Below are 26,495 nucleotides of genomic sequence, written 5' to 3'. Positions count from 1 at the left end.
ATTGACACGCCCTACTAGTAGCCAATTGGCCGCAAAGCTGCGATGAGCGGCATTGCAAAAGCAGTTCACCAGAATTGCTTGTGCAATTTGAAATGCCGACAGCGTATGCTGTCGGCATTCAGCGATTTCGGATGGACATTATCCGCTAAAGCGGATCATGACCGTCCGACTATTGATAAATCGGTCCTATAGAAACAAATGAGAGTATTATGTATACAACAACAACCCTCAGGGAAATACCACAAATATTATAAATATATAAACAAGGAATTGCAAGAAGTTCACACCTATTAATTTCTTATGTATCAATTGACAAAGCCTCATTAGTCTATTAGTAATAGGATATGGCACATTTTAGTGATCCTCTTATTAATACAAAATAATAATACTACTATTTATAAGTCTTATTGTGTTGTATCCCTTATTCTACTCATGGTTTCTGATTGCTAAATTTAAGTTGCATTGTTAAGTGCTATAGGTGTATTATTTAGTGGAAACATATCCACTGTGCTTTTTTTTTATTATTGATAAAAATCTCTCCAATAAAATGGCATCATTTCAACAGCTTTCATATCTCCTGGGTGCAAAAGCCACAAAACCTAAAAGCAGTGTTGACACAGAAAATTTCAAATGTCATTAAATGTTGCCTGGCATTTCTGTACTGAGATTACATCAGAAACAAACATATGAGGGAACAGATACACATTATAGAGCAGATTGTCAAACATAATACTAGCTCTAGTGGACAAGTAGGAATTTATTTGAGACCCAGGCTAACCAAGATGGGCTCGTGTGCAAGTTTTCAGAACACAAGTCCCTTCCTCAGACATTTTATATGAGCACAGTTTGTAAATACATTTTCTTTAACAGGTAAAAGCAGGGAGCAAGGGAAGGGATTTTGTGCAAACCCATTTGTTTTGCCCAGCAAGATAAGTACAGCTATGTTGCTTTAGAATAGAATAGAATTATCCTAGTGAAATCTCTATAGGCTATTGGCTTTTGGGCTGTATAAGGCAGCCATGTTAGGTGCAGAAAGATTTGTCAATGTTGCTTCTCTAGAACATTTAGACATACTTCCCTGTAAATGTAGGCACCACTGGTCTACCGCTTACTATACCTAATGACAAGACTAAGGAGTATATTTACCAAGCAGTAGATGCTGCTATTCCGCACGTACCTTCCGGCTCGCCGGAAACAGGAGTTAAGAAGCAGTGGTCTTAAAGACCACTGCTCCTTAACTCGTCCACCATCTTTTAGGTGGCGGACTGCAATCATCCCGATCAGATACGATCAGGACGATTGACACCCCCGGCTAGCGAACGATTGGCCGCAAATGTGCAGGGGTGGCTATAGAGAATAATGTCCGCCCAGGGTTTGATAAATCTACCCCTAAATGTGTGACAAGGTAAAGAGGAAGGTAAAGATAGAACAATAATCAGCAGTAGTCAGTATAGTGATGCTGCTCAGTTTGGGACACACCCGCCCTGGTGACAATCTCCGCATTCTTCAATTTCACTTTTATTTCATATTGGTATATATAATATTGTTTGTGATGCTTATATTTGTACTTAAAGTTAGGGACAAGTCGCCATGTGAAGCCAAGAGGCAAGAGGGTGCATAACCCCTCTCACTCACACACACACTGTATTTCTGCAGATTAATTCCTGGGCATAAGCAATAAAAATAAAAACTATAACTAAGAATAGAGAAACTTTTTTCCTTATATCACCAAGCTGATAGGTAAACGTTTGCAATAGAGAGCGAAGTGCAAATTTAAAATGATAAATTCCATAGTATTGATGGAACATCACAAAATACATACACAGACTATTTCCTAGAGAAGACCATTCTAGGCTATCCAATTGGAAAACAACTGAAGCAAGCAAGGTTTTAATTTGCTCTAATATAGTTTACATGCTGTTCATATGTTAATCTAATGGAAGACATGAATATTATGCTTAAAACAGATCAAATTATACTGTTTTCAGTGCATATTTCAGTGATATTTTTTTACTTGCGAGAAAAAATAGTGAGAACTGTAGTGCAAAAATGTTTATAGTCCTTTTAAGTACAAACTTCTTGCTTTTTTTTTTTTTGCACATGCAATGTACTTAAATTACGATTTATGCTATGCATAGTAAATACGATTTATTCTTGGATAATTTACCAAGAAATTTTAGGGGTTTTTTGTTATGAATTTTGATGCACCGTAACAATACAAATTTCCCTTCGTATTTTTGTGTGAATGGTTTAATTATTCATTTTGTAACATTTCAAAATTTCAAATTTATTGTGCACTTTTGTACTGTAGGCATCTCCTTCCCATATGTAAATGCAGTATATGCTCCCGTAGCCAGGCACCCTGTTTTCAGTGTAAAAAGCGGCTTTATATAATTCACCAGGGAAATAGAAGGGCTGGCAAGCATTCTTATAGAATCTCACCAGTCCAGGGATCTTTTTAAAATTGGGGCCTAAGTGAGGGTGGTGCTATTGACCAATGGCTGCCAAGGACAAAAAATATGCATTGTATAGCATGAATTTGCAAACGTCTTGGGTAGCCAAGCAGATACATATAGTCCAAGATGGCTGCATCCTATTTGCTTTACTGGTCAAACTCTAAGTTCATTCCTGGCAGAGAGCTTACTGGTGACTCACATATTTGAACCATTGTGAATAGACAAAGAACCTAGCTATTTAGAAGTCTGAAAGCTTGGTATCATAAATGCGTTTTCACCCCTTTGGCCACCAAAGAAAGCTGCAACACGTTGAATAGCACTACATTGCCACAATCACTGACAGCTAAGGGATGAGTACAACAATTAATCTGTTAATTGTGTTGGTTTTCCATGTGTTTAATAGCAATGCAAAGTCCCATTAAAATAGCCTTGGTATTTCATGGTCATTAAGATAGTCATGTTAGCAGGTTCATTAACTCATTATAAGCCACAATGTGCTATAAATGATTGGAACACTTTCCTGTATATTCAACAGTGGCACAAAATAATTGCAATGTTAATATAATTCACATCCAATTTCTAACAAACATACCAGCGATAAGTAATTGCATTAATGCAGCCAGTGTATCTGTTAGTGTTTCAGATTGTGGATGGGGATGTGGCTCATTTAATTTGTGCTTAAGGACAATGCCATTAAACAGGATCTACTTCAACTGAAATAACCAATAGCATACTTTGTAGGGATTATTTATCATGAACAAGTTCTTAATTTAATTGCTTGAATCTTATTGTGATGATTACAATACCTTTAAAACCATCATTAAATTAAGAAAGAACTTAATTATAATGAAAATAATTGATTTTAAAATGAAATTGCACTGTCAGCACTAATAAAAGAGAGAAAGGAAACTATCAGGTTGTTAATCCTCACGGCATGGTTGGCACTGACAGTCATGTAATTGGGTAATTTGTCCAAGAATAGAGGTTCATTCCCAATAGACTTGTGCGCAATCAAAAAATTTGGTTCGCTTCGTTTCGCTTCAGGCCATAAACAAAATTATGTTAAACCCCCGCCACACACGCCGCCACTAAATAAAGCTATTAGCCCCTAAATCGCCGTCCCCGCACATCACAAACAATACCTAAACCTATTAACCCCAAAACCTCTGCCCCCCACATCGCAGACACTAACTAAATAACGAAATAAAGTTATTAACCCCGAAAGCCCGACACAAACTAAACCTATTAACCACTAAACCGCAACCCCCCAGATCGCCAACATTACCCAAACCTATTAACCCCTAAACCGCCGTTCCCAAACATTGTCAACACTAAATAAATAACTAAAGTATTAACCCCTAAACCCCTATTCCCCGACATTAACTAAAACTGTTAACCCCTAAACCGCACCCCCCCCCCACATTGCCAACTCTACCTAAACCTATTAACGCCTAAAGCGCTGTTCCCAAACATCGCCAACACTAACTAAACCTATTAACCTCTAAACCGCAGTTCCAGACATCGCTGACACTAACTTAACCAATTAACCCCTAAACCGCACTCCCCCTTCGCCAACACCAACTAAACCTATTAATTAACCCCTAAATAGCTTTATATAGTGGCGGCGATGTGGGGGGTGTTTGCGGTTTAGGGTTAAAGGTTTAGTTCGTGTCAGCGATATTTACATAGTGTTTTGCTGTTTCACAAGTATAAATTCGGCTCCAAAAATAGATGGCCAGCATGATGTGGATGCCTTCATTATCTGTTTCTGATTCAGTTAATGATTGTGTTTCAACCTACATATTAAAATGATGATCATTAGCACCTGTTTGGTTTAATTGTTTAATCATGCACCGGACTCTGGGGCAAATTACGAGTGGAGTACAAATTAACACTTCTGCTAGAACGTTAAATGCTCTGGAAGTAAGCTTTATGCGCTTGTCTGGTTGTGCTCTTATTTCGAGTTGAAAGTAAACTTTTAGTTTTTTCTATACCACTTTTTTTCCTTATTGACTTCTATGGGAGAATACATAAACGATCATGCAATATTTTCGCGTCGGCTTTTTGCGCTTGTCGGGGGTAACATAAGAGTGAAAACTTTACTTTCAACTCAAAATACGAGCACAACTGGACAAGCGAGCTAACCCGATCACATATTCTCATTTTCGCTTACCTGACATAAAAATATGAATATTTCACATTCCAATGTTGACATAGAAGAATATGTTCTATTTATTCATAAATACATATTTCCACATATATCAGATGGTATTTTTAGAGTGTATATATACAGTATAAAAATATCTTTCTTTCATGTAATTGGCAAGAGTCCATGAGCTAGTGACGTATGGGATATACAATCCTACCAGGAGGAGCAAAGTTTTCCAAACCTCAAAATACCTATAAATACACCCCTCACCACACCCACAATTCACTTTTACAAACTTTGCCTCCTATGGAGGTGATGAAGTAAGTTTGTGCTAGATTTCTACGTTGATATGCGCTTCTCAGCATTTTTGTAAGCCGTTTCCTCTCAGAGTACAGTGAATGTCAGAGGGATGTGAAGGGAGTATCACCTATTGAATGCAATGGTCATCCTAATGGGGATCTATTTCATAGGTTCTCTGTTATCGGTCATAGAGATTCATCTCCTACCTCCCTTTTCAGATCGACGATATACTCTTATATACCATTACCTCTACTGATTCTCGTTTCAGTACTGGTTTGGCTATCTGCTATATGTGGATGGGTGTCTTTTGGTAAGTATGTTTCTTTTACTTAAGACACTCTTAGCTATGGTTTGGCACTTTATATAAAGTTCTAAATATATGTATTGTACTTATATTTGGCATTATTCAGGTTTCAGTATATTTCCTTTTCTTGCAGACTGTCAGTTTCATAGCTGGGAAATGCATTTTTTTTTAAAAAAAATTAAAAAAAATGTTTTCTTACCTGGGGTTTAGTCTTTTTCAAATTGACTCTTTTAAATTGCGGGCTGTATTAGGCTCGTGAGCACGCAAAATGCCAAAATTTATTGCGTCATTCTTGGCGCAAGATTTTTTTTGGCACAAAAGTTATGTTTGTGATGCAAATTCGTCATTTCCGGCGTCTTAGTTGGCACTGAGTCTTTAATATATTTTTTCTGTTTGTTGTGCTTCATACTTGATGCCAAATATTTTCATTATTTTAAGACCCCATTCCTTTTGCCTCTGGTCTTTTTTTTCTATGTCAGAAGGCTATGCTGTTTGCATTTTTTCCCTCATTCCTGAAACTGTCATATAAGGAAAATGATATTTTGCTTTATATGTTGTTGGGTTTTTTTCTCTTACATTTGCAAGATGTCTCAAAACTGTTCCTGTAACTGTTTCTGTATCAGAAAACACTGTTGGATTCCTGCTGACTGATATCAGTCCTACCAAAGCTAAGTTCATTTATTTTAATGCTATGAACTTATATCTTTAGCTGTGGTTTGTAATAAGTTATCATGATAAACTTTTACATGCAGAGAAAATGTCCATCAGTATTAATGCATTGTCTAAGAATTTATAAGAATATTTTTCTGATTCTATTCAGAAGGCTTTGTCTGCCACCCCGCCTTCTAATAAAATGTAAAGATTTTTTTAAAACTTCTCATTTAGTTGATGAATTTTCAAATGACTGACAGCATACTGAATTATCCTTCTCTGATGAGGATCTATCTGATTCAGAAGATCCTTCATCAGATATTGACACTAACAAATCTACTTTTTTATTTTAAATGGAGTACATTCGTTCTTTGTTGAAAAAGTGTTGATTATATTGGATATTGAGGAGACTAGTCATCTTGATTTTAAAGCTAGTTAACATTTAAATTCTGTTTATTAACCTCCTATGGTTACTTCAGAGGTTTTTTTTCCAGTTCCTAATGCTAGGGAATGGAATAGCCTGGTACTTCTTTTATTCCTTCTTCAAGGTTTTAAAAATTGTATCCTTTGCCAGCAGTTAGTTTGGAGTTTTGGGGAAAGATCCCCAAAGTTAATGGGACTATCTCTACTCTTGCTAAAGTACTTCTATTCCTATGGAAAATAGTTTTTATTTTAAAGATCCTTCAGATGGGAAACTTGTATCTTATCTAAGGAAAATTAATTTATTTTCAGGTCCTTTTCTTAGGCCTGCAATTTCTTTGGCTGATGTTGCAGCTGTTTCACCTTTTTTGGTTGAAAACTTTAGCGCAACAAGTATCGGATTATGATTTGTTTAGCATTGTTAACTTGATTCAACATGCTAATAATTTAATTTGTGATGCCATTTTTTGATATTATCAAAATTGAGGTTAAATCTATGTATTTAACTATTTTAGCTAGAAGAACTTTGTGGCTTAAATCTTGGAATGATTTTATTTCTAAATCCAGATTTCTATTTTTCTTTCCTTCCAAGGTAATAAATTATTTGGTTCACAGTTGGATTCAATACTTTCAACTGTTACTGTGGGGAAGGGAGTTTTTTGCCTCAAGATTAAGTTCTAAGGGTAAATCTTAAGCTTCTAACCATTTTTGTTCTTAATAAGGAACAGAAACCTAATTCTTCCCCAAGTTATATGTTTCTAATTGGAAGCTTTCTTAAAAATGGAATGAATTCAAGCCATTTAAGAGATCAAAGCCAACCCCCAAATTTGCATGAAGGTGCGGCCCTTATTCCAGCTTAGCTGGTAGGGGGCAGGTTAAGATTTTTCTAAAGTTGTTTGGTTCAATTCGGTCCAAACTCCTTAGATTCAGAATATTGTTTCTCAGGGTTACAGAATAGGATTCAGAGTAAGACCGCCTGTGAGAAGTCTTTTTCTCTCTCACGTATTCCAGCAATCTCAGTAAAGGCTCAGACTTTCCTGAAGTGTGTTTCAGACCTGGAGTTATCTGGGGTATTCATACCAGTTCCATTTCAGGAACGGGGTCTGGGGTTTTATTCCGAACTATTTATTGTTCCAAAGAAAGAAAATCTTTTGAATTGTCATGTAAGAGTACCATCTTTCAGAATGGTGACTATAAGGTCTATTCTGCCTTTTGTTCAGCAAGGGCATTATTTGCCCACAATAAAACTTACAGGATGCATATCTTCATATTCTGTTTCATTCAGATTATTTTCATTTTCTGAGATTCTCTTTTTTAGACAAGCATTACCAATTTGTTGTTCTTCCTTTCTGGCTTAGCGACAGCTCTAGGAATCTTTTCAAAGGTTCTCGGTGTTTCCTTATTTGGATGATATCTTGGTACTTGCTCAGTCTTTTCGTTCTGCAGAATCTCATATGTTTCAACTTCTGTTGTTCCTTCAAAGACATGGTTGGAGGATCATTTTACCAAAAAAGTTCCTTGATTCCTCAGACAAGAGTCACCTTTTTTAGGTTTCCAGATAGATTGTGTCAATGTCACTATTTCTAACAGACAAGAGACAATTTATATTGGGTTCAGCTTGTTGGAACCTTCAGTCTCTATTATTTCCTTCAGTAGCTATATGCATGGAAGTTTTAGGTCTTATGACTGCAGCATTGGACTCTTCCCTTTGCTCGTTTTCATATGAGACCTCTCCAGTTTTTTATGCTGAATTTATGGTGCAGGGATTATGCTAGGATATCACATTTAATATCCTTGAATCCCAATATTCAACTATCTCTGACTTGGTTGTTAGATCACCATTGTATAGTTCTATGGGTCTCTTTGGTTCATCCAACCTGGACCATGATCAGAACAGGTTGGGGAGCTGTCTGGGGATCTCAGACAGCACAAGGGGTTTGGAAATCTCAAGAGGTGAGATTACCAATCAATATTTTGGAACTCTGTGCGATTCTCAGAGCTCTTCAGTTTTGGCCTCTGTTGAAGAGAGAATTTGTTTTCAGACAGACAATGTCACAACTGTGGCGTATGTCAATCATCAGGGTGGGACTCACAGTCCTCAGGCTATGAAAGAAGTATCTTGGATACTTGTTTGGGCGGAATCCAGCTCCTGTCTATTTTCTGCGGTCCATATCCCAGGTATAGACAATTGGGAAACGGATTATCTCAGTCGTCAGACCTTACATCCAGGAGAGTGGTCTCTTCACCCAGATGTGTTTTTTCAAATTGTTCAGATGTGGGGGCTTCCAGAAATAGATCTGATGGCATCTCATCTAAACAAGAAACTTCCCAGGTACCTGTCCAGGTCCAGGGATCCTTAGGCGGAAGCAGTGGATGCATTGACACTTCCTTGGAGTTATCAACCTGCCTATATTTTTCCGCCTCTAGTTCTTCTTCCAAGAGTGGTTTCCAAAATCATCTTGGAGCAATCGTTTGTGCTGCTGGTGGCTACAACATGGCCGCACAGGTTTTGGTATGCGGATCTTGTTCGGATGTCCAGTTGCCAACCTTGGCCACTTCCATTAAGGCCAGACTTTATATCTCAAGGTTCGTTTTTCCATCAGGATCTCAAATCATTAAATTTGAAGGTATGGAAATTGAAACGCTTAGTGCTTAATCATAAAGGTTTCTCTGACTCAGTGATTAATACTATGTTGCAGGCTCGTAAATCTGTTTCTAGAAAGATTTATTATAGAGTTTGGAAGACTTACATTTCATGGTGTTCTTCTCATAAGTTCTCTTGGCATTCTTTTAGAATTCCTAGAATTTTTTTGTTTCATCAGGATGGTTTGGATAAGGGTTTGTCTGCAAGGTCCTTGAAAGGACAAATCTCTGCTCTTTCTGTCTTATTCCCCAGAAAAATTGTTAATCTCCCTGATATTCATTGTTTTGTTCAGGCTTTGGTTTGTATCAAGCCTGTCATTAAATCAATCTCTCCTCCTAGGAGTCTTAATTTGGTTTTGAAGGCTTTACAGGCTCCTCCGTTTGAGCCTATGCATTCTTTGGACATTAAATTGCTTTCTTGGCTGTCTTTATTTTTTATCCCTCCCTCTCTAGTGACTCTTGCGTGGAGTTCCACATCTTGGGTATTTGCTATCCCATACGTCACTAGCTCATGGACTCTTGCCAATTACATGAAAGAGAACATAATTTATGTAAGAACTTACCTGCTAAATTCATTTATTTCATATTGGCAAGAGTCCATGAGGCCCACCATTTTTTTATGGTGGTTATTATTTTTTTTGTATAAAGCACAATTATTCCAATTCCTTTGTTGATGTTTTTACTCCTTTCTTCATCACCCCACTTTTTGGCTATTCGTTAAACGGAATTGTGGGTGTGGTGAGGGGTGTATTTATAGGCATTTTGAGGTTTGGGAAACTTTGCCCCTCCTGGTAGGATTGTATATCCCATTCGTCACTAGCTCATGGACTCTTGCCAATATGAAAGAAATGAATTTATCAGGTAAGTTCTTACATAAATTATGTTATTTATAAATACATAGAACATATGTGAAAATATTTACAGTAAATACATAGTTAAAACCTTTATTAAATATTAATATTGCATAAATTTTTCATATTTTCATCTACTTAACTGCAAATGGTTCAAATGCGTACATTTGTATTTATGTGTTTACATATGTATATATGTCTGTAAAATAAAGCCCTTTGCCTGCTTTTTTTTCACCTGAGACCTCATATCTTTGAGCCTTTATAACTTTTGTGTGCAATATTTTTTTTAAATATTTTTTATTAGTGTTATTATGAGTGTAATTATATCTTGTAATGTATTTTTGATGTGTTTTGTGCAACTTTTATGTTTCACAAAACATTTAACCAGAGCTCTGAAGTCACGGAAATCATTCTAGCATAAATCGTGATTGCTCTCAAGATATCGCGTTTACTTTCAACTTGTAATACCAGCGGTAAGCCCAACAAGAGCAAGCCCCCACGATAAACCACTTATCGCTTTGGCACAAATGTTTGCATTCCACTCGTAATGGCCCTATATGTCTACAAAATTTCAGACCTTGAACAAGTGTACCAAGAAGAATCTATGCTGTTTTTAAGGCAAAGGGTGATCACACCAAATATTAATTTGATTTAGATTTTCCTACTATTCACTTACTTTGCATTTTGTTAACAGAATATTTCTATTTGAAAGCATTATTACTTTACAGCATTTTTTCATACCTGCCTAAAACCTTTGCACAGTAGGGTATGTTTACATATGCATGTGCACACACACATACAACTATAGACACATATACAAATATACACACATATACACACCTCTGAGACATTCCTAGTCAAATTTGTCATATACCATATCCCTTTAAAACAATATTAACACAATTGTGTTGTTTTTAGAAAAGAAATACTTGAAACAGCATTGTTCTTCTCTCAGAAGAAAATGTTATTTTAACACGTTAGCACTGCCGCCCTATGTGACCTCCAGATGTTAGCACAGCTGTGCGCAAGAATAGGAACGCTACTAATTTAACTTGAGTAGTGTTAGCAAATAGTGCTAATATTTTTCTAATTTATTCCTTTATTAGAAATACATTTCAAACTAAATTTGCATTTATTGTCCATTAAAAAGGACACATGTTATTTTACATATCTGTTGTTTTTACATGAAAAATCTGAAGCTTGGAACATTTTAACTTGCAGCACATGGAGCCTATATCACTCCTCAGTCTGACATATCATTTACAACCTTTGTAAACACAATCTGTAATTACACATATAAATACATATGTACACATATATAGACATAAAAAACTAATCTCTAAAACAGTAATAGGGAACAATTTATTTTGAAAGGATTAAAGGCACAAAAGTACACATGGATGCATGCATTTAGGTTTATAAATTTGTAGTCAATTTTTTTATGCGTAAATCTTAAAATTCATTTCTTTTAAAGGGAAATTATTCTTCATTTTGCATTATTTGTAAAATATATATATATTTTTTAATGTACTACAGACACTAAAGTTGTCCCTGTTATAAAAACACTCTACCAATTGGGATGTGGGAACTGCCCCAATCAGCCACAGAGGACTAATTAAGCAGTTTGTGCAAAAAAATGCATTTCCTAGGTTCAATTTATTTATTAGCCATTACTTAAATATTTTCATTCAAAAAATATAGCCAAACTTTTAATATGCAAGATAGAATATCATATCTTTTTTTAAGTAGCACATTTCTTTAAACAAAAACAAACTCTTTAAACTACCTTGCACACACAGTCATATTTCTTTGTTAACATGAGGCATCTGTAGAATATCTTAAAATGACAGCAGAGGCCAAAAAAGCCCCTCTGCTGCAAACCTTGTCAAGCAGTCTGACTGTAATGTTCAGTCATTATCAGTATACAGTATACTGGAAATGCCACTTCAGTCTTGTGGGAAGTATATTCAATACAATCTGTTTGGGGTCATGCACAGATTCTGTTCCTGGTCTTATTAAAGTTGTTCAGAATTTGATGCAGGTAGCGGCAATAGAAGTATACCACATTAGGTGTCAATATGTTTCCCATAACACACAGCTTCTAGTAAAAAAAGATATAGTAAAATCTACAAGCAGCTTTTTAAGTTGGTTTTAAGTTGGTTTGTCTATAGCTTCAGTCAGGACCGTCTTTAACACAGGGCAAAAGGGGCAGCTGCCCTGGGCCCAGTTTCTGTTGAGGGGCCCTAGAATTAAAAAAAATTTTTTTTTTTTTTTTTTTTTTTTTTTTTATGGTTCATACCAGACTGCTGATTTGACATGGGGAACACACACATTCTGTCCCAATACAAAACACTGTCACAGTCAAAAGTACTCTGCTTATATATATATATATATTTTTTTTTTTTAAACTGTGCCAGACCGTGCCAGTGTCATGTGATATGCCAAGCTATTGCCATGTGCTGTTTTAGATGTGCACTCTGCAGCACTGAATGCAAAGCCCTAACTCGGCATCCAGCCATTCCCACTGCATCATAAAAGGTCCTGCTGGGGTTACCACTGTTACCAGGTAACTGCTCTGGTGGTAGGGATTGTTTCTGGGTAGGGCTGACTGTAGGTGCATGCAGCAGAAAGCTGGAGCGGCAAGCACGTGAGGATTTGAGCATCTGTGCAGCTGCATACACTGCTCTCTTCAATCTTGAGCCTGTGTGACTCATATCACAATGTATCCATGCAGCCTTGGAAGGACAGCATCCAGTCTGCTGGTCCACCTTAGCACTGCTCTTTCTGCTGTGGCCCTAAGATCAACTAACTGAAGTTTGTTAGGGGAACAGTGCTTTGTAGAAAGGTGTTAGTGGGAAGAATAAGTGAGTGCGCACACACCCCTCCCCATGCAGCATTGTCTAGTGCAAGGTGAGAGGGAACTTGTTCCTAGCAAAGAAGTGACATGTGCTGCTGTGGCTGATGTATAGTGTCATGCTGATACTTCACACATTAATGTAAGGTTTATTTTTATAGTTTTTGTTTTCTCTCTGTCTCAGATTTTATAGCTTCCCATAGTAGTTCTGCTGTTCCAGTCAGTAAACTTATACTGCACCTCCATGCTTCCTCCTCAGTCTTTACCTTGCTTTGCTCCTGTTGGCTGCCCTAAATCTCTTTAACCAGCTAACCTCACACCAGAATCACATTCAAAAGAATATTAAATGAATCCACAGTGGAGGAATTTATATATTTATTTACTTATTAGTACTGCTTATGTCCAGTTTCACATATTGCAATTTATTTCATTTTTTAAATGATTAGCACAGCAGTGGATAATCCACTGCTGGGCTAATAATTAAAAAAAAAATAGATTTAGTTGTTTTTTGGGATGTTGGGGTGGAGAGCGAAATTGCATGGTGGGGGGGGCCCAAGAAAATTTTCGCCCAGGGTCCAGTCAATATTAAAGACGGCCCTGGCTTCAGTACTTTGTATATACAATCTGAGACAAATACTGGTGACAGGTTCCTTGGGGTGAGAGGTTAAAGGACCAGTCAACACAGTAGATTTGCATAATCAACAAATGCAAGATAACAAGACAATGCAATAGCACTTAGTCTGAACTTCAAATGAGTAGTAGATTTTATTTCTGACAATTTTAAAAGTTATGTCTTTTTCCACTCCCCTGTACCATATGACAGACATCAGCCATTTACAAATGCATACACGTACCATGTGACAGCCATCAGCCATTCACAAACGCATACACACTGATTCTTGCACATGCTCAGTAGGAGCTGGTGACTCAAAAAGTTTAAATATGAAAAGACTGTGCACATGTTGTTAATGGAAGCAAATTGGAAAGTTGTTTAAAATGGCATGCTCTATCTGAATAATGAAAGTTTAATTTTGATTGTGTCCCTTTAAGAGAATAGTCCAAACTAAAATTTTAAAATCAACACAGCATTATGTTCCCTGTGTACTGTAAAGGAACGTTTGCTTTCATTTTTATTGAAGGCAAATAAAGGTACAAAATGGAATGCATTTGGTATTAGAAGCATTTTTGTAATATACTTACATTAGCACAAATGCATCTATTAAAGCTATTGCTGTTTCAGAGTAATACGCACATATGTTGCGTTTGCCCTGTGCACTAAAACCAAAGCTGCTCAGTGAGTTCTCATTGCTGAGCCATCACTGTCACAACGCATGCTAGATATGTGGAAGAATGTGGCCCTTCGTGCCGTTCGGCTATTTTCATTGCCAAATTCATTCTTGTGCAACAGCAACACACTAAAATCTGGATTTGCACAGATTTTAGCGTGTTGCTGGTGCACAAGAATTAATTTGGCAATGAAAATAGCCGAGCAGCACGAAGGGCCACATTCTTCCTCTTTCGAAGGTTTACAAAACCGAACAAATGCACATCTCTAATGCATGCCTCTGCTAGCTTTCTGAGCATGTGCAGTGTTTAAATGAGGGTGTACTAGGTACACACAGCTGAATTAGTAATAACTTTTCCTATAAGTATTTTTGCTTAAATGAAGTATATAACAAACTGCTTTAACTGACAATAGAAATGCATTGATGCTCATTTCAATGTTGACAATTGTTGATATATACAATACAGTCAGTAGCCATACTTACGGCTAGATTTAGAGTTTGGCGGTAGCCGTCAAAACCAGCGTTAGAGGCTCCTAACGCTGGTTTTTACTGCCCGCTGGTATTTGGAGTCAGTCATTAAAGGGTCTAACGCTCACTTTGCAGCCGCGACTTTTCCATACCGCAGATCCCCCTACGCAATTTGCGTATCCTATCTTTTCAAAGGGATCTTTCTAACGCCGGTATTTAGAGTCGTGGCTGAAGTGAGCGTTAGAAATCTAACGACAAAACTCCAGCCGCAGAAAAAAAACAGGAGTTAAGAGCTTTTTGGGCTAACGCCGGTTAAGGCTCTTAACTACTGTACTCTAAAGTACACTAACACCCATAAACTACCTATGTACCCCTAAACCGAGGTCCCCCCACATCGCCGCCACTATAATAACATTTTTTAACCCCTAATCTGCCGACCACACACCGCCGCCACCTACGTTATACTTATGTACCCCTAATCTGCTGCCCCTAACACCGCCGACCCCTATATTGTATTTATTAACCCCTAATCTGCCCCCCTCAACGTCACCAACACCTACCTACACTTATTAACCCCTAATCTGCCGACCGTACCACAGGATGGATGTCTTCAGCCCCCCGCTTGGGCTTGGATCAAGACATCAGAGCCAGGACGGATCGGTGTGATACCCGGTGTGGTGAAGATAAGGTAGGAAGATCTTCAGGGGCTTAGTGTTAGGTTTATTTAAGGGGGGTTTGGGTTAGATTAGGGGTATGTGGGTGGTGGGTTGTAATGTTGGGGGGGGGGTATTGTATGTTTTTTTCTCCAGGCAAAAGAGCTGAATTCTTTGGGGCATGCCCCGCAAATGGCCCTTTTAAGGGCTGGTAAGGTAAAAGAGCTTTTCTATTTTAATTTTAGAATAGGGTAGGGCATTTTTTTATTTTGGGGGGCTTTGTTATTTTATTAGGGGGCTTAGAGTAGGTGTAATTAGTTTAAAATTGTTGTAATATTTTTCTAATGTTTGTAAATATTTTTTTATTTTTTGTAACTTAGTTCTTTTTTATTTTTTGTACTTTAGTTAGTTTATTTAATTGTATTTATTTGTAGGTATTTTATTTAATTTATTTATTGATAGTGTAGTGTTAGGTTTAATTGTAGATAATTGTAGGTATTTTATTTAATTAATTTATTGCTAGTGTAGTGTTAGGTTTAATTGTAACTTAGGTTAGGATTTATTTTACAGGTAATTTTGTAATTATTTTAACTAGGTAGATATTAAATAATTCTTAACTATTTAATAGCTATTGTACCTGGTTAAAATAAATACAAAGTTGCCTGTAAAATAAATATTAATCCTAAAATAGCTACAATATAATTATAATTTATATTGTAGCTATATTAGGGTTTATTTTACAGGTAAGTATTTAGCTTTAAATAGGAATAATTTATTTAATAAGAGTTAATTTATTTAGTTAGAATAAAATTATATTTAACTTAGGGGGGTGTTAGGGTTATGGTTAGACTTAGCTTTAGGGGTTAATACATTTATTATAGTAGCAGCGACGTCCGATCGGCAGATTAGGCGTTAATAATTGTAGGTAGGTGGTGGCGACGTTGGGGGCGGCAGATTAAGGGTTAATAAATATAATATAGGGGTCGGTGATGTTAGGGGCAGCAGATTAGGGGTACATAGGGATAATGTAGGTTGCGGCGGTGTCCAGAGCAGCAGATTAGGGGTTAATAGTATAATGCTGGTGTCAGCGATAGCGGGGGGCGGCAGATTAGGGGTTAATAAGTGTAAGGTTAGGGGTGTTTAGACTCGGGGTACATGTTAGAGTGTTAGGTGCAGACTTAGGAAGTGTTTCCCCATAGGAAACAATGGGGCTGCGTTAGGAGCTGAACGCTGCTTTTTTGCAGGTGTTAGGTTTTTTTTCAGCTCAAACTGCCCCATTGTTTCCTATGGGGGAATCGTGCACGAGCACGTTTTTTAAGCTGGCCGCGTCCGTAAGCAACGCTGGTATCGAGAGTTGCAGTGGCGGTAAATTATGCTCTACGCTCCCTTTTTGGAGCCTAGCGCACTGAAAACGCAGCCATTCAGTGAACTCTAAATACCAGCGGTATTTAAAAGTTGCGGGGGAAAAAAAGCATGCGTTAGCAACGCGGGTCGTTACCGACAAAACTCTAAATCTAGCCGTTAATAAGGAAAATGCCTATTTTAATGTATCAAAATATCTGAAAGGTACATTTTATGCTATACATTACATTATCCAACACATTAGAGCATGTAATTTCTAAAGGGACAATAAAAGCCTCACAATATTAATATATATTGTTTAATAACATGTAGTAAAACAACTTTGCAACATACTTTATTTATTTTGTTCTCCTTTCCTGTAATTTAATTCTGAATATTATGGGCTTTACAATTCATGTTAAACATGAAAGTGAAGATTCAGCAGTATTAAGCACAGTCATTGGTTGCACACTCTAGTAAGCCATTTATAACCATTCCTAATTGGCCTCGGTGTAACCTAAGTTACAATATGGCGGCACCCACTGCTTTATGAACATTAACTTTACCCTTATTTTTTCACTATTTAAACAATTAATATAAATTTTAAAAATACATGTACAAATTATTCTCAGGCTAATCTTTGTTCTGAATACATCATTCAAGCAATTATTTATTTAGTGTGTAATGTCCCTTTAAGCAAGCAAACATTGGGTTTAATATTAAGGTTTAATAACAACTTTTTTTTCCAATTTTAATTTATTTTTTTCAAGTGAAATAAAAGATAGGCTTGTCCTAGGACTGTTTTTTTATATCTCAAATTTGGCCAGTCACATAGTTTTGAAAACAGTTATGTTTTGCCTGTTACTTTCTTCTCTTCTGGAACAGAGTGTGCACATATTATTTGATTATGTTATTATTGTTTTCAAACATATTATGATATTGTATTTTTCGAAAATTTGCATTATTTTTTTTAAATTGTAGTATATCTTAAGATATCATAATGGTAAAAACTAACTGCCCTAAGATACCATTTTAACAGCTCTTTTATGATATTTAGAAAATGTATTATAGTTGGATTCACCTACGGGATTTGCCCTGCCATGGGAAGTTGGTCTTTACACGCACTTGCCAAACTATCGGCTAGATTACGAGTTGTGCGTTAGTTTGAAAAAGCAGCGTTAAAAGGTCCTAACGCTGCTTTTTCCCTACCGCTGCTATTACGAGTCTTGCAGGTTTTGGGGCACCGCACACTTCTTTGACCTTACCGCAAAACGACTTACGTAAACTTCGTAAACCCTTTTTTCTATGGGACTTCCATAGCGCTGGTATTACGAGTCTGTCCTGGGAGGCCAAAAAGTGAGCGGTACACCCTCTACCTCCAAGATCCCTAACGCATTTTAAAGTCAGTAGTTAAGAGTTTTATGGTACAATGCCGTAGCATAAAACTCATAACTAAAGTGCTAAAAAGTACACTAACACCCATAAACTACCTATTAACCCCTAAAACGAGGCCCTTCCGCATCGCAAACACTAAAATAAAAATTTTAACCCCTAATCTGCTGCTCCGGACATCGCCACAACTATAATAAACATATTACCCCCTAAACCGCCACCCTCCCGCCTCGCAAACACTAGTTAAATATTATTAACCCCTAATCTGCCACCCCTAACATCTCAGCCACCTACATTATACTTATTAACCCCTAATCTGCCGCTCTGGACATCGCCGCCACCTACATTATACTTAGTAACCCCTAATCTGCTGCCCCCAACATCGCTGACACCTACATTATTTTTTATTAACCCCTAATCTACCTCCCCCAATGTCGCCGCCACTATTCTAACTTTATTAACCCCTAAACCTAAGTCTAACCCTAACCCTAACACCCCCTAACTTAAATATAATTTAAATAAATCTAAATACAAATTACTATCATTAACTAAATTATTCCTATTTAATACTAAATACCTATAAAATAAACCCTAAGTTAGCTACAATATAACTAATAGTTACATTGTATCTAGCTTAGGGTTTATTTTTATTTTACAGGCAAGTTTGTATTTATTTTAACTAGGTAGAATAGTTATTAAATAGTTATTAATTATTTAATAACTACCTAGCTAAAATAAATACAAATTGACCTGTAAAATAAAACCTAACCTAAGTTACACTAGCACCTAACCTAACCCTACAATTAAATAAATTAACTAAATTAAAAACAATTAAATAAATTAAATTAAATTAGCTAAATCACACAAAAAAACACTAAATTACAGAAAATAAAAAAACAAATTACAGATCTTCAAACTAATTACACCTAATCTAATAGCTCTATCAAAATAAAAAAAGCCCCCCCCCCCAAAAAAAAAACCCTAGCCTAAAATAAACTATCAATAGCCCTTAAAAGGGGCTTTTGCAGGGCATTGCCCCAAAGTAATCAGCTCTTTTACCTGTAAAAAAAATACAAACAACACCCCCAACAGTAAAACCCACCACCCACACAACCAACCCCCCAAATAAAATACTAACTAAAAAAACCTAAGCTCCCCATTGCCCTGAAAAGGGCATTTGGATGGGCATTGCCCTTAAAAGGGCAGTTAGCTCTATTGCAGGACCAAACCCTAACCTAAAAATAAAACCCATCCAATACACCCTTAAAAAAACTAACACTAACCCCCTGAAGATCGACTTACTGTTATGAAGACTGGATATCCATCCACAAGGAAGCGGCAGAAGTTTTCATCCAACCGGGCCGAAGTCCTCAACGAAGCAGGGAGAAGTCTTCATCCAAGCCGGGTGAAGTGGTCCTCCAGACGGGCAATAGTCTTCAGCCAGATAACATCTTCTATCTTCATCTATCCAACGCGGAGCAGCTCCATCTTCAAGACATCCAACGCAGAGCATCCTCTTCTTCCAAAGACTACCCGACGATTGAAGGTTCCTTTAAGTGACGTCATCCAAGATGGCATCCCTTAGATTCCGATTGGCTGATAGAATTCTATCAGCCAATCGGAATTAAGGTAGAAAAAATCCTATTGGCAGATGCATTCAGCCAATAGGATTGAACTCGCACTGTATTGGCTGATTGGAACAGCCAATAGAATGCAAGCTCAATCCTATTGGCTGATTGGATCAGCCAATAGGATTGAACTTCAATCTTATTGGCTGATTGCATCAGCCAATAGGATTTTTTCCACCTTAATTCCGATTGGCTGATAGAATTCTATCAGCCAATTGGAATCTAAGGGATGCCATCTTGGATGACATCACTTAAATGAACCTTCATTCGTCGGGTAGTCGTTGGAAGAAGAGGATGCTCCGCGTTGGATGTCTTGAAGATGGAGCCACTCCGCGTCAGATGGATGAAGATAGAATATGCCGTCTGGATGAAGACTTCTGCCCATCTGGAGGACCACTTCGCCCGGCTTGGATGAAGACTTCTCCCGGCTTTGTTGTGGACTTCGGCTTGGTTGGATGAAGACTTCTGCTGCTTCCTTGAGGATGGATGTCCGGTCTTTAAAACAGTAAGTCTATCTTCAGGGGGTTAGTGTTAGGTTTTTTAAGGGTGTATTGGGTGGGTTTTATTTTTAGGTTAGGGTTTGGGCCTGCAATAGAGCTAACTGCCCTTTTAAGGGCAATGCCCATCCAAATGCCCTTTTCAGGGCAATGGGGAGCTTAGGTTTTTTTAGTTAGTATTTTATTTGGGGGGTTGGTTGTGTGGGTGGTGGGGTTTACTGTTGGGGGGTTGTTTGTATTTTTTTTACAGGTAAAAGAGCTGATTACTTTGGGGCAATGCCCCGCAAAAGGCACTTTTAAGGGCTATTGATAGGTTAGTTTAGGCTAGGGTTTTTTTTAATTTTGGGGGGGCTTTTTTATTTTGATAGGGCTATTAGATTAGGTGTAATTAGTTTAAATATCTTGTAATTTGTTTATTATTTTCTGTAATTTAGTGGGCGGGTTGTATTTTAGCTAATTTAATTCAATTTATATTATTGTATTTAATTTAGTAAATTTATTTAATTATAGTGTAGTGTTAGGTGTTATTGTATCTTAGGTTAGGTTTTATTTTATAGGTACTTTTGTATTTATTTTAGCTAGGTAGTTATTAAATAGTTAATAACTATTTAATAACTATTGTACCTAGTTAAAATAAATACAATCTTGCCTGTAAAATAAAAATAAACCCTAAGATAGCTACAATGTAACTATAAGTTATATTGTAGCTAGCTTATGTTATAGGTAAGTATTTAGTTTAAAATATGAATTAGTTAGGTAATAATATTAATTTGTATTTAGATTTATTGTAATTATATTTAAGTTAGGGGGTGTTAGGGTTAGACTTAGGTTTAGGGGTTAATACATTTAGCATAGTGGCGGCGGCGTTGGGGATGGCAGATTAGGGGTTAATAAGTGTAGGTAGGTTGCGATGACATTGGGGGCATCAGATTAGGGGTTAATAAATATAAGGTAGGTGTCGGCAATGTTGGGCGCAGCAGATTAGGGGTTAATACATATATTGTAGGTGGCGGCGGTGTCCAGAGCGGCAGATTAGGGGTTAATAAGTATAAAGTAGGTGTTGACATGTCGGGGCGTCAGATTATGGGTTAATAAGTGTAAGATTAGGGGTCTTTAGACTCGGGGGTTCATGTTAGGGTGTTAGGTGTAAACATAAAATGTGTTTCCCCATAGGAATTAATAGAGCTGCATTACTGAGTTTTATGCTTCTTTTTGGCAGGTGTTAGACTTTTTCTCAGCCGGCTCTCCCCATTGATGTCTATGGGGAAATCGTATATGAGCACGTACGACCAGCTCACCGCCGACTTAAGCAGCGCTGGTATTGGAGTGCGGTAAGGAGCACAATTTTGCTCCATGCTCACTTCTTGCCTTTTAACGCTGGGTTTGAAAAAAACTGTAATACCAGCGCTGCAGGTAAGTGAGCAGTGAGATAAAACTGCTCGTTAGCACCGCATAGCCTCTAACGCAAAACTCGGAATCTGGCCGTATAGTATTAGAACCAAAGGCATACACAGAAATATTTCCAGGTTTGGGGGGTAGTAGTGGACAAAAATCTCTTGAATGTTTTCTCTTGAATGTAAAATATGGCTTAATTGTGTCCTTACCGCAGCTAGATAACCCTTTCATGACAGGATCATAATGTCTATATCAGAGCAACATTCAGATGTAGACAAATTGAAATCCCGCGATTGTGCATGCGATCGCAAGATTTCAATTATGGGATCGGGTCAGGGGGTCATCCATATGACTCTAGGAGCACCCTCCAGACCCGTTTGGACAGAATACAACACCATAATGGCGCTAAGAGATTAAGATTAAGCCCTATCAGCTTCAATTTATCTTGGTTTAGATGTGATTTTGATAGGTTTTTCATCTGATATACAGAGATATTGTGAGCTCTTAATCTACCCATAGTATAGACCAATAACACATAGGTTCTTATTTAGTATAATATCCCCTGGTTTCTGGTTTGTAGGGTTGTCAGCTCCCATAATATTTCCCGCCGACTGTATCTCCCCTCACCCTTTCCCGCTCTACATGTGTGAGCGGGTCATAACCACTACCCCTTACCCGTCTCTGTCCAGTGGTGACAACAACCCCAGAGGGGAAATACAGCATAAGTCCTTTTACCATATAGGTCCAGTGGTGATATATTCCTGTACCAATCTGGTCTTAAACTTATATTTCTTTATTTTCTTTTCAGCCTCACCCCTTTGGTTTTACACCCGTATCCCCCCCCCATGACACCATTGAGCCTACTTCGTAGGCAAAGGAAAATGAATCCCATAGCAACATTTATTCTCTCTTTACATGACAACCATCTAATTCATTCATCAGTATTATCTGCTTTTAGTGATCTCAACAATATTGTACTATTACATATACGCAGATGTTTGTTCAATTGTTTTTTTTTAGATGATAAGGATTCGTTGATGAGCATGCCACATATATTTCCAGGAGAATGATATGTTCCTCATGATGGTTGAAACTTATTTCATAATGATTGTTGATATTTATATTTACTGTTATATACTATACTAAGCCCAAAAGTGGCTATAGACCCAATGTACTTACCTCCATCGAATATTTATATTTTACCATGGTGGAAGAGTGGCCTACTATTTTCAGAGGAGGTATATATCAATATAAAAATGAGGAAATTTCTATCTTTGCCCATTATATGTTGAATCTGTATTTACCTGATTGTACACTGTCTATTATCGTGAATGATATCCCAACGTTTGTAACAAGTAAGTTTTGGCAACTCTTCATAAGCTGTATATGTTTATAATAACCTTAATAAAAATTAGGTGGAAAAAAAAGAGATTAAGATTGGGATTGTGTGCTGGCTTTTTTGTTTTGTTTATTTCTCTCTTTTAGCTTACTTAAACCATAAGCTGATTACAAAGCAAAGTAATGATGTTGTCTTTAAATGGAATTTAATTAAATACATTCTAATTTAAATTGATACTACAAACTGGAAACTCTGTGACTATGTGTCACAGATAACCTATAGGAGGCGCTTACTTAACAGGTGGTGTGGGTGGCCCTAGTGTAAATATATAATAATAATAAACCCATATAAAAATAAAAGCATAACTAAAATACAAAATTGCTATAGAATTAATATATAAATTGTTGAAATCAAATATAAACTTAATTAAAAAATTATTATGATATGTAAATTAAAAAAAAAAAAAAAAAATACAAATGTATATATGTGAAAATACACACGTTACACTGGAAGATGTCCAATATAAACGGTGCAAATAAAAAGTCCCAAAATAAGTCCGTCTGAGAAAGGGAAAAGTGGAAAAGGCAGCTCTCGGTCTTCACTTCACAAGTGATGTAATTTTCTTATATGGACAACTGTAAAAAACAGAAACAGAGGCGCCACATGTGTAGATCAATAGATACCAAGACGTGAATCTGGACAAGACACAGGATACTCACAAACGTGAAGGCACTCTCTTGTGCCTGTTAGAGGCAGGCTGGTATTCTAAACAGCAAACCAGCTGGCTGTGTATACGAATCCCCGTCGTGATGTCCTGGAGAGGTGGATGTCCTGCAAGGCAGTCCTTGCCTGGATAGTATCCTAAACATACATCACATGATTTGTGTATATAATCCCGGTCGTAACTTTCTACACGATCGCAAAAATAATTTTGTTAACAAACCTCAAGATCATTTGTATATATAACACGAATCTTAAGGAACAAGTAGCACACCCTCAATGACAAATTTATCTAGTAAACAATAACTAATTACTGCAACAAGTGGGAGTGGGGGGAAAGGAAGGTTCTGATTGGTTTAAGCAAAGGAAGGAAGGGGAGTGTTTATTGTAAACATGTGGTTACTTAGGCCTATTTAAGGGTGATTAAGACATAGATAGAGCATACAAGCCTGAGGAAACGGGGTTACCCCCGAGAAACGCGTCGCTTTACTTCTCTATATACCATAAGAGATTTGATTTTAACACACCAGCTGTAATGTGCTACATTACTGGCTATTTTATTCTGTATAATAAATGCTAGTTTTATGATTCACGAAGTCTGGTGTGTGCATCAATCTCTTCTAAGTAACCCAAAGGCTTTCCAGCCTTTCTCCCTTGTTCCAACCTTTAGGATACTATCCAGGCAAGGACTGCCTTGCAGGACATCCACCTCTCCAGGACATCACAACGGGGATTCGTATACACAGCCAGCTGGTTTGCTGTTTAGAATACCAGCCTGCCTCTAACAGGCACAAGAGAGTGCCTTCACGTTTGTGAGTATCCTGTGTCTTGTCCAGATTCACGTCTTGGTATCTATTGATCTACACATGTGGCGCCTCTAATTTAAATTGAGTGTTTTCTTCCTAAAAGTTTATGTAAAAATAACTCTATACTATATCACCAGAGGCAGGAGTCACTTTAAATATTAATAAATTGTACTTCTGTTTTCTTTTATTTGTTGGTTATACATATGTCTATGAATGCAAGCCATGGGTAAAATACTGTCACAAAGCAGTATGTTTGCATCTTAGTTGGCTCCAGTGGGGTTACCATGGTGATATCTCAGATACTGCTGCATCTATAGTCTCTATACAGCCTAGCATTGCTAAGGTTGGTTAAGTAGGCGGTGATAGGGGGTCATAGATATGGAAAGAATTTGTTTCCACAGTTTCAAATTGATGAAAATATGTGTATAAGCATCAACATCACAGGGGCACAAGGCTTTATTTGCACACTTTCTCTGAAAGGCTCCATCATTGCTCAGTTTAGATCTCAGGAAGCCCTCATACTTTCTTAAATGAAGATGTAAATGGAGCAGCAACTACATTATTTCTCATATAAATATAGACTTGAAATTTGATAATACTTTCAAATTCTACTTCTACTTTATTGATTTTTTAAAAGCAGTTTTTTGAGAACAAAAAAAACATTCTAACCTTAATTTGTAGTTCTAATTCTTTTTTGGGGGATCTTGTGTTGAGTTTGTTTTGGGTTTTAGCATCAGTATTGTCTACAAAAAAAAAGTTTTCTCACTTTAAAGATCTGTAAGCTGACTCATATCTTCTGATTTGCAGATTGTGTTCAGAAAAATCAGTGATGTCAAAAGAGAGGAAGAAGAATGGATGAGAAGCAAAAATGAAGCACCATTGATCCTCCCACCAGATCATCCAGTTCGAAGGCTATTTCAAAGGTTTAGGCAACAAAAGGAGGCCAGGCTGGCAGCAGAGAGAGGCGGAAGAGACCCTGGTGACATCGAAAAAGGAAACATATTGGTGGAGCATTCTGCGCGCAATACCATACGGGCCAGCCTTGTCACTGTTACAGAGAGTCCTGCAACCACAATAGCTTTCCAGTCTGCTTCAACATCTGGCGTGTCTGATTGTTCTAAGCTTCATGCACCAGTTATAGAAAGCACTAGAGGTAAAATGGCTGGGGAATTTGTGAAAAGGAAAGGGTGGGCCAGATTTAGAGATGCATGTGGGAAAGGAGAGGATTGGAACAAAGTTTCTAAAGCAGAGTCTATGGAGATATTACCAGACAGAACTAAACCTTCGGGGGAGGTTACATTAAAGAAGACAGATTCATGTGACAGCGGCATTACAAAAAGTGATTTGCGATTAGACAGTGTTGGGGAGACTAGGAGCCCTCAGGATCGCAGCCCTGTGCAGACAGAAGTTAAACACACTTTTTATCCCATTCCAGAACAGACTCTCCAAGCCACAGTGTTAGAAGTGAAACATGAGTTAAAAGAAGATATAAAAGCCTTGAATTCAAAAATGACAAATATCGAAAAACAGCTTGCTGAGATACTAAGGATACTATCCTCAAGGAGGTGTTCTCAGTCACCACAGGAAATATTTGAAATATCAAGACCCCAGTCTCCGCAATCAGAAAGGGACATTTTTGGGTCAAGCTAATGTACATTAAGAACAATCAAATGTGATTTGGGAAGTGTGATAAATCTGATGTTGCCAGAGGTGCCTAGAACCTGGGGTTTTACTCTGCATTGTGACTTGACCACATCTATGTGGCAGCTCTGTAAACAAAGGGAAGTATAGGAAGTGTTTACAGAAACTGTTGTCCTAGTTTTTTGTTCTATTTTAGTGCTCAGCTTGAAATTTTAAAGGTGCTTTCACTCTAAATGCATTTTCTATAACTATAATTTAAAAATTGTTCCTTGTCTTTATCTTAAAGGGACGTTAAAGTCATTTTTTTTCAAATGCATATATCATCAACAGTTCAAAAGATCTGTATACAAGATATGCAACACTTGCACTGTTTTTCATTCCAAGAACACCTTTTTGATTATGTTTATCTTATCTGCTTTCCTTTGGCCCACTAGCGATAGATATAGATCAAATTGTAGCATGGTTCAAGGTAAGGGTTCTGAAGTCTGCAGGGTACACTCCAGCTCCTTAGGGGCAGTGGATATAAACACCATTTGCAGTGTTAAATTACAGGAAAAGAAGGAACAATAAATAATGAAATAAATTTAAAAAAAAAAATTACTACACATAATTAAAACATTTTATAGGGAAATGAGTATAATTTCTAGTGTCCCTTTAACAGAACAAGGACATTTAATAAACACTTGGTAGTCAGACAGGGC

The 26,495-nt window shown here is 37.2% G+C and overlaps 1 protein-coding gene across 1 annotated transcript in view; it reads left to right on the top strand.

Annotated features, from left to right (window-relative positions):
• Positions 1-25,803, top strand: part of KCNH1 (potassium voltage-gated channel subfamily H member 1) — an 867,393-nt gene extending 841,590 nt beyond the window's left edge. Inside the window, exon 11 of the mRNA XM_053712386.1 lies at positions 24,961-25,803. Within this exon, the coding sequence (XP_053568361.1) occupies positions 24,961-25,803 (843 nt within the window). The remainder of the gene's footprint in view (positions 1-24,960) is intronic.
• The last annotated feature ends 692 nt before the right edge of the window (positions 25,804-26,495 follow it).

This window comes from Bombina bombina, chromosome 4 (genome assembly GCF_027579735.1).
Source record: "Bombina bombina isolate aBomBom1 chromosome 4, aBomBom1.pri, whole genome shotgun sequence".
Lineage (NCBI taxonomy): Eukaryota > Metazoa > Chordata > Amphibia > Anura > Bombinatoridae > Bombina > Bombina bombina.
Note: the sequence above shows the minus strand (reverse complement) of the source record. Positions and strands in the feature narration are given on the sequence as shown.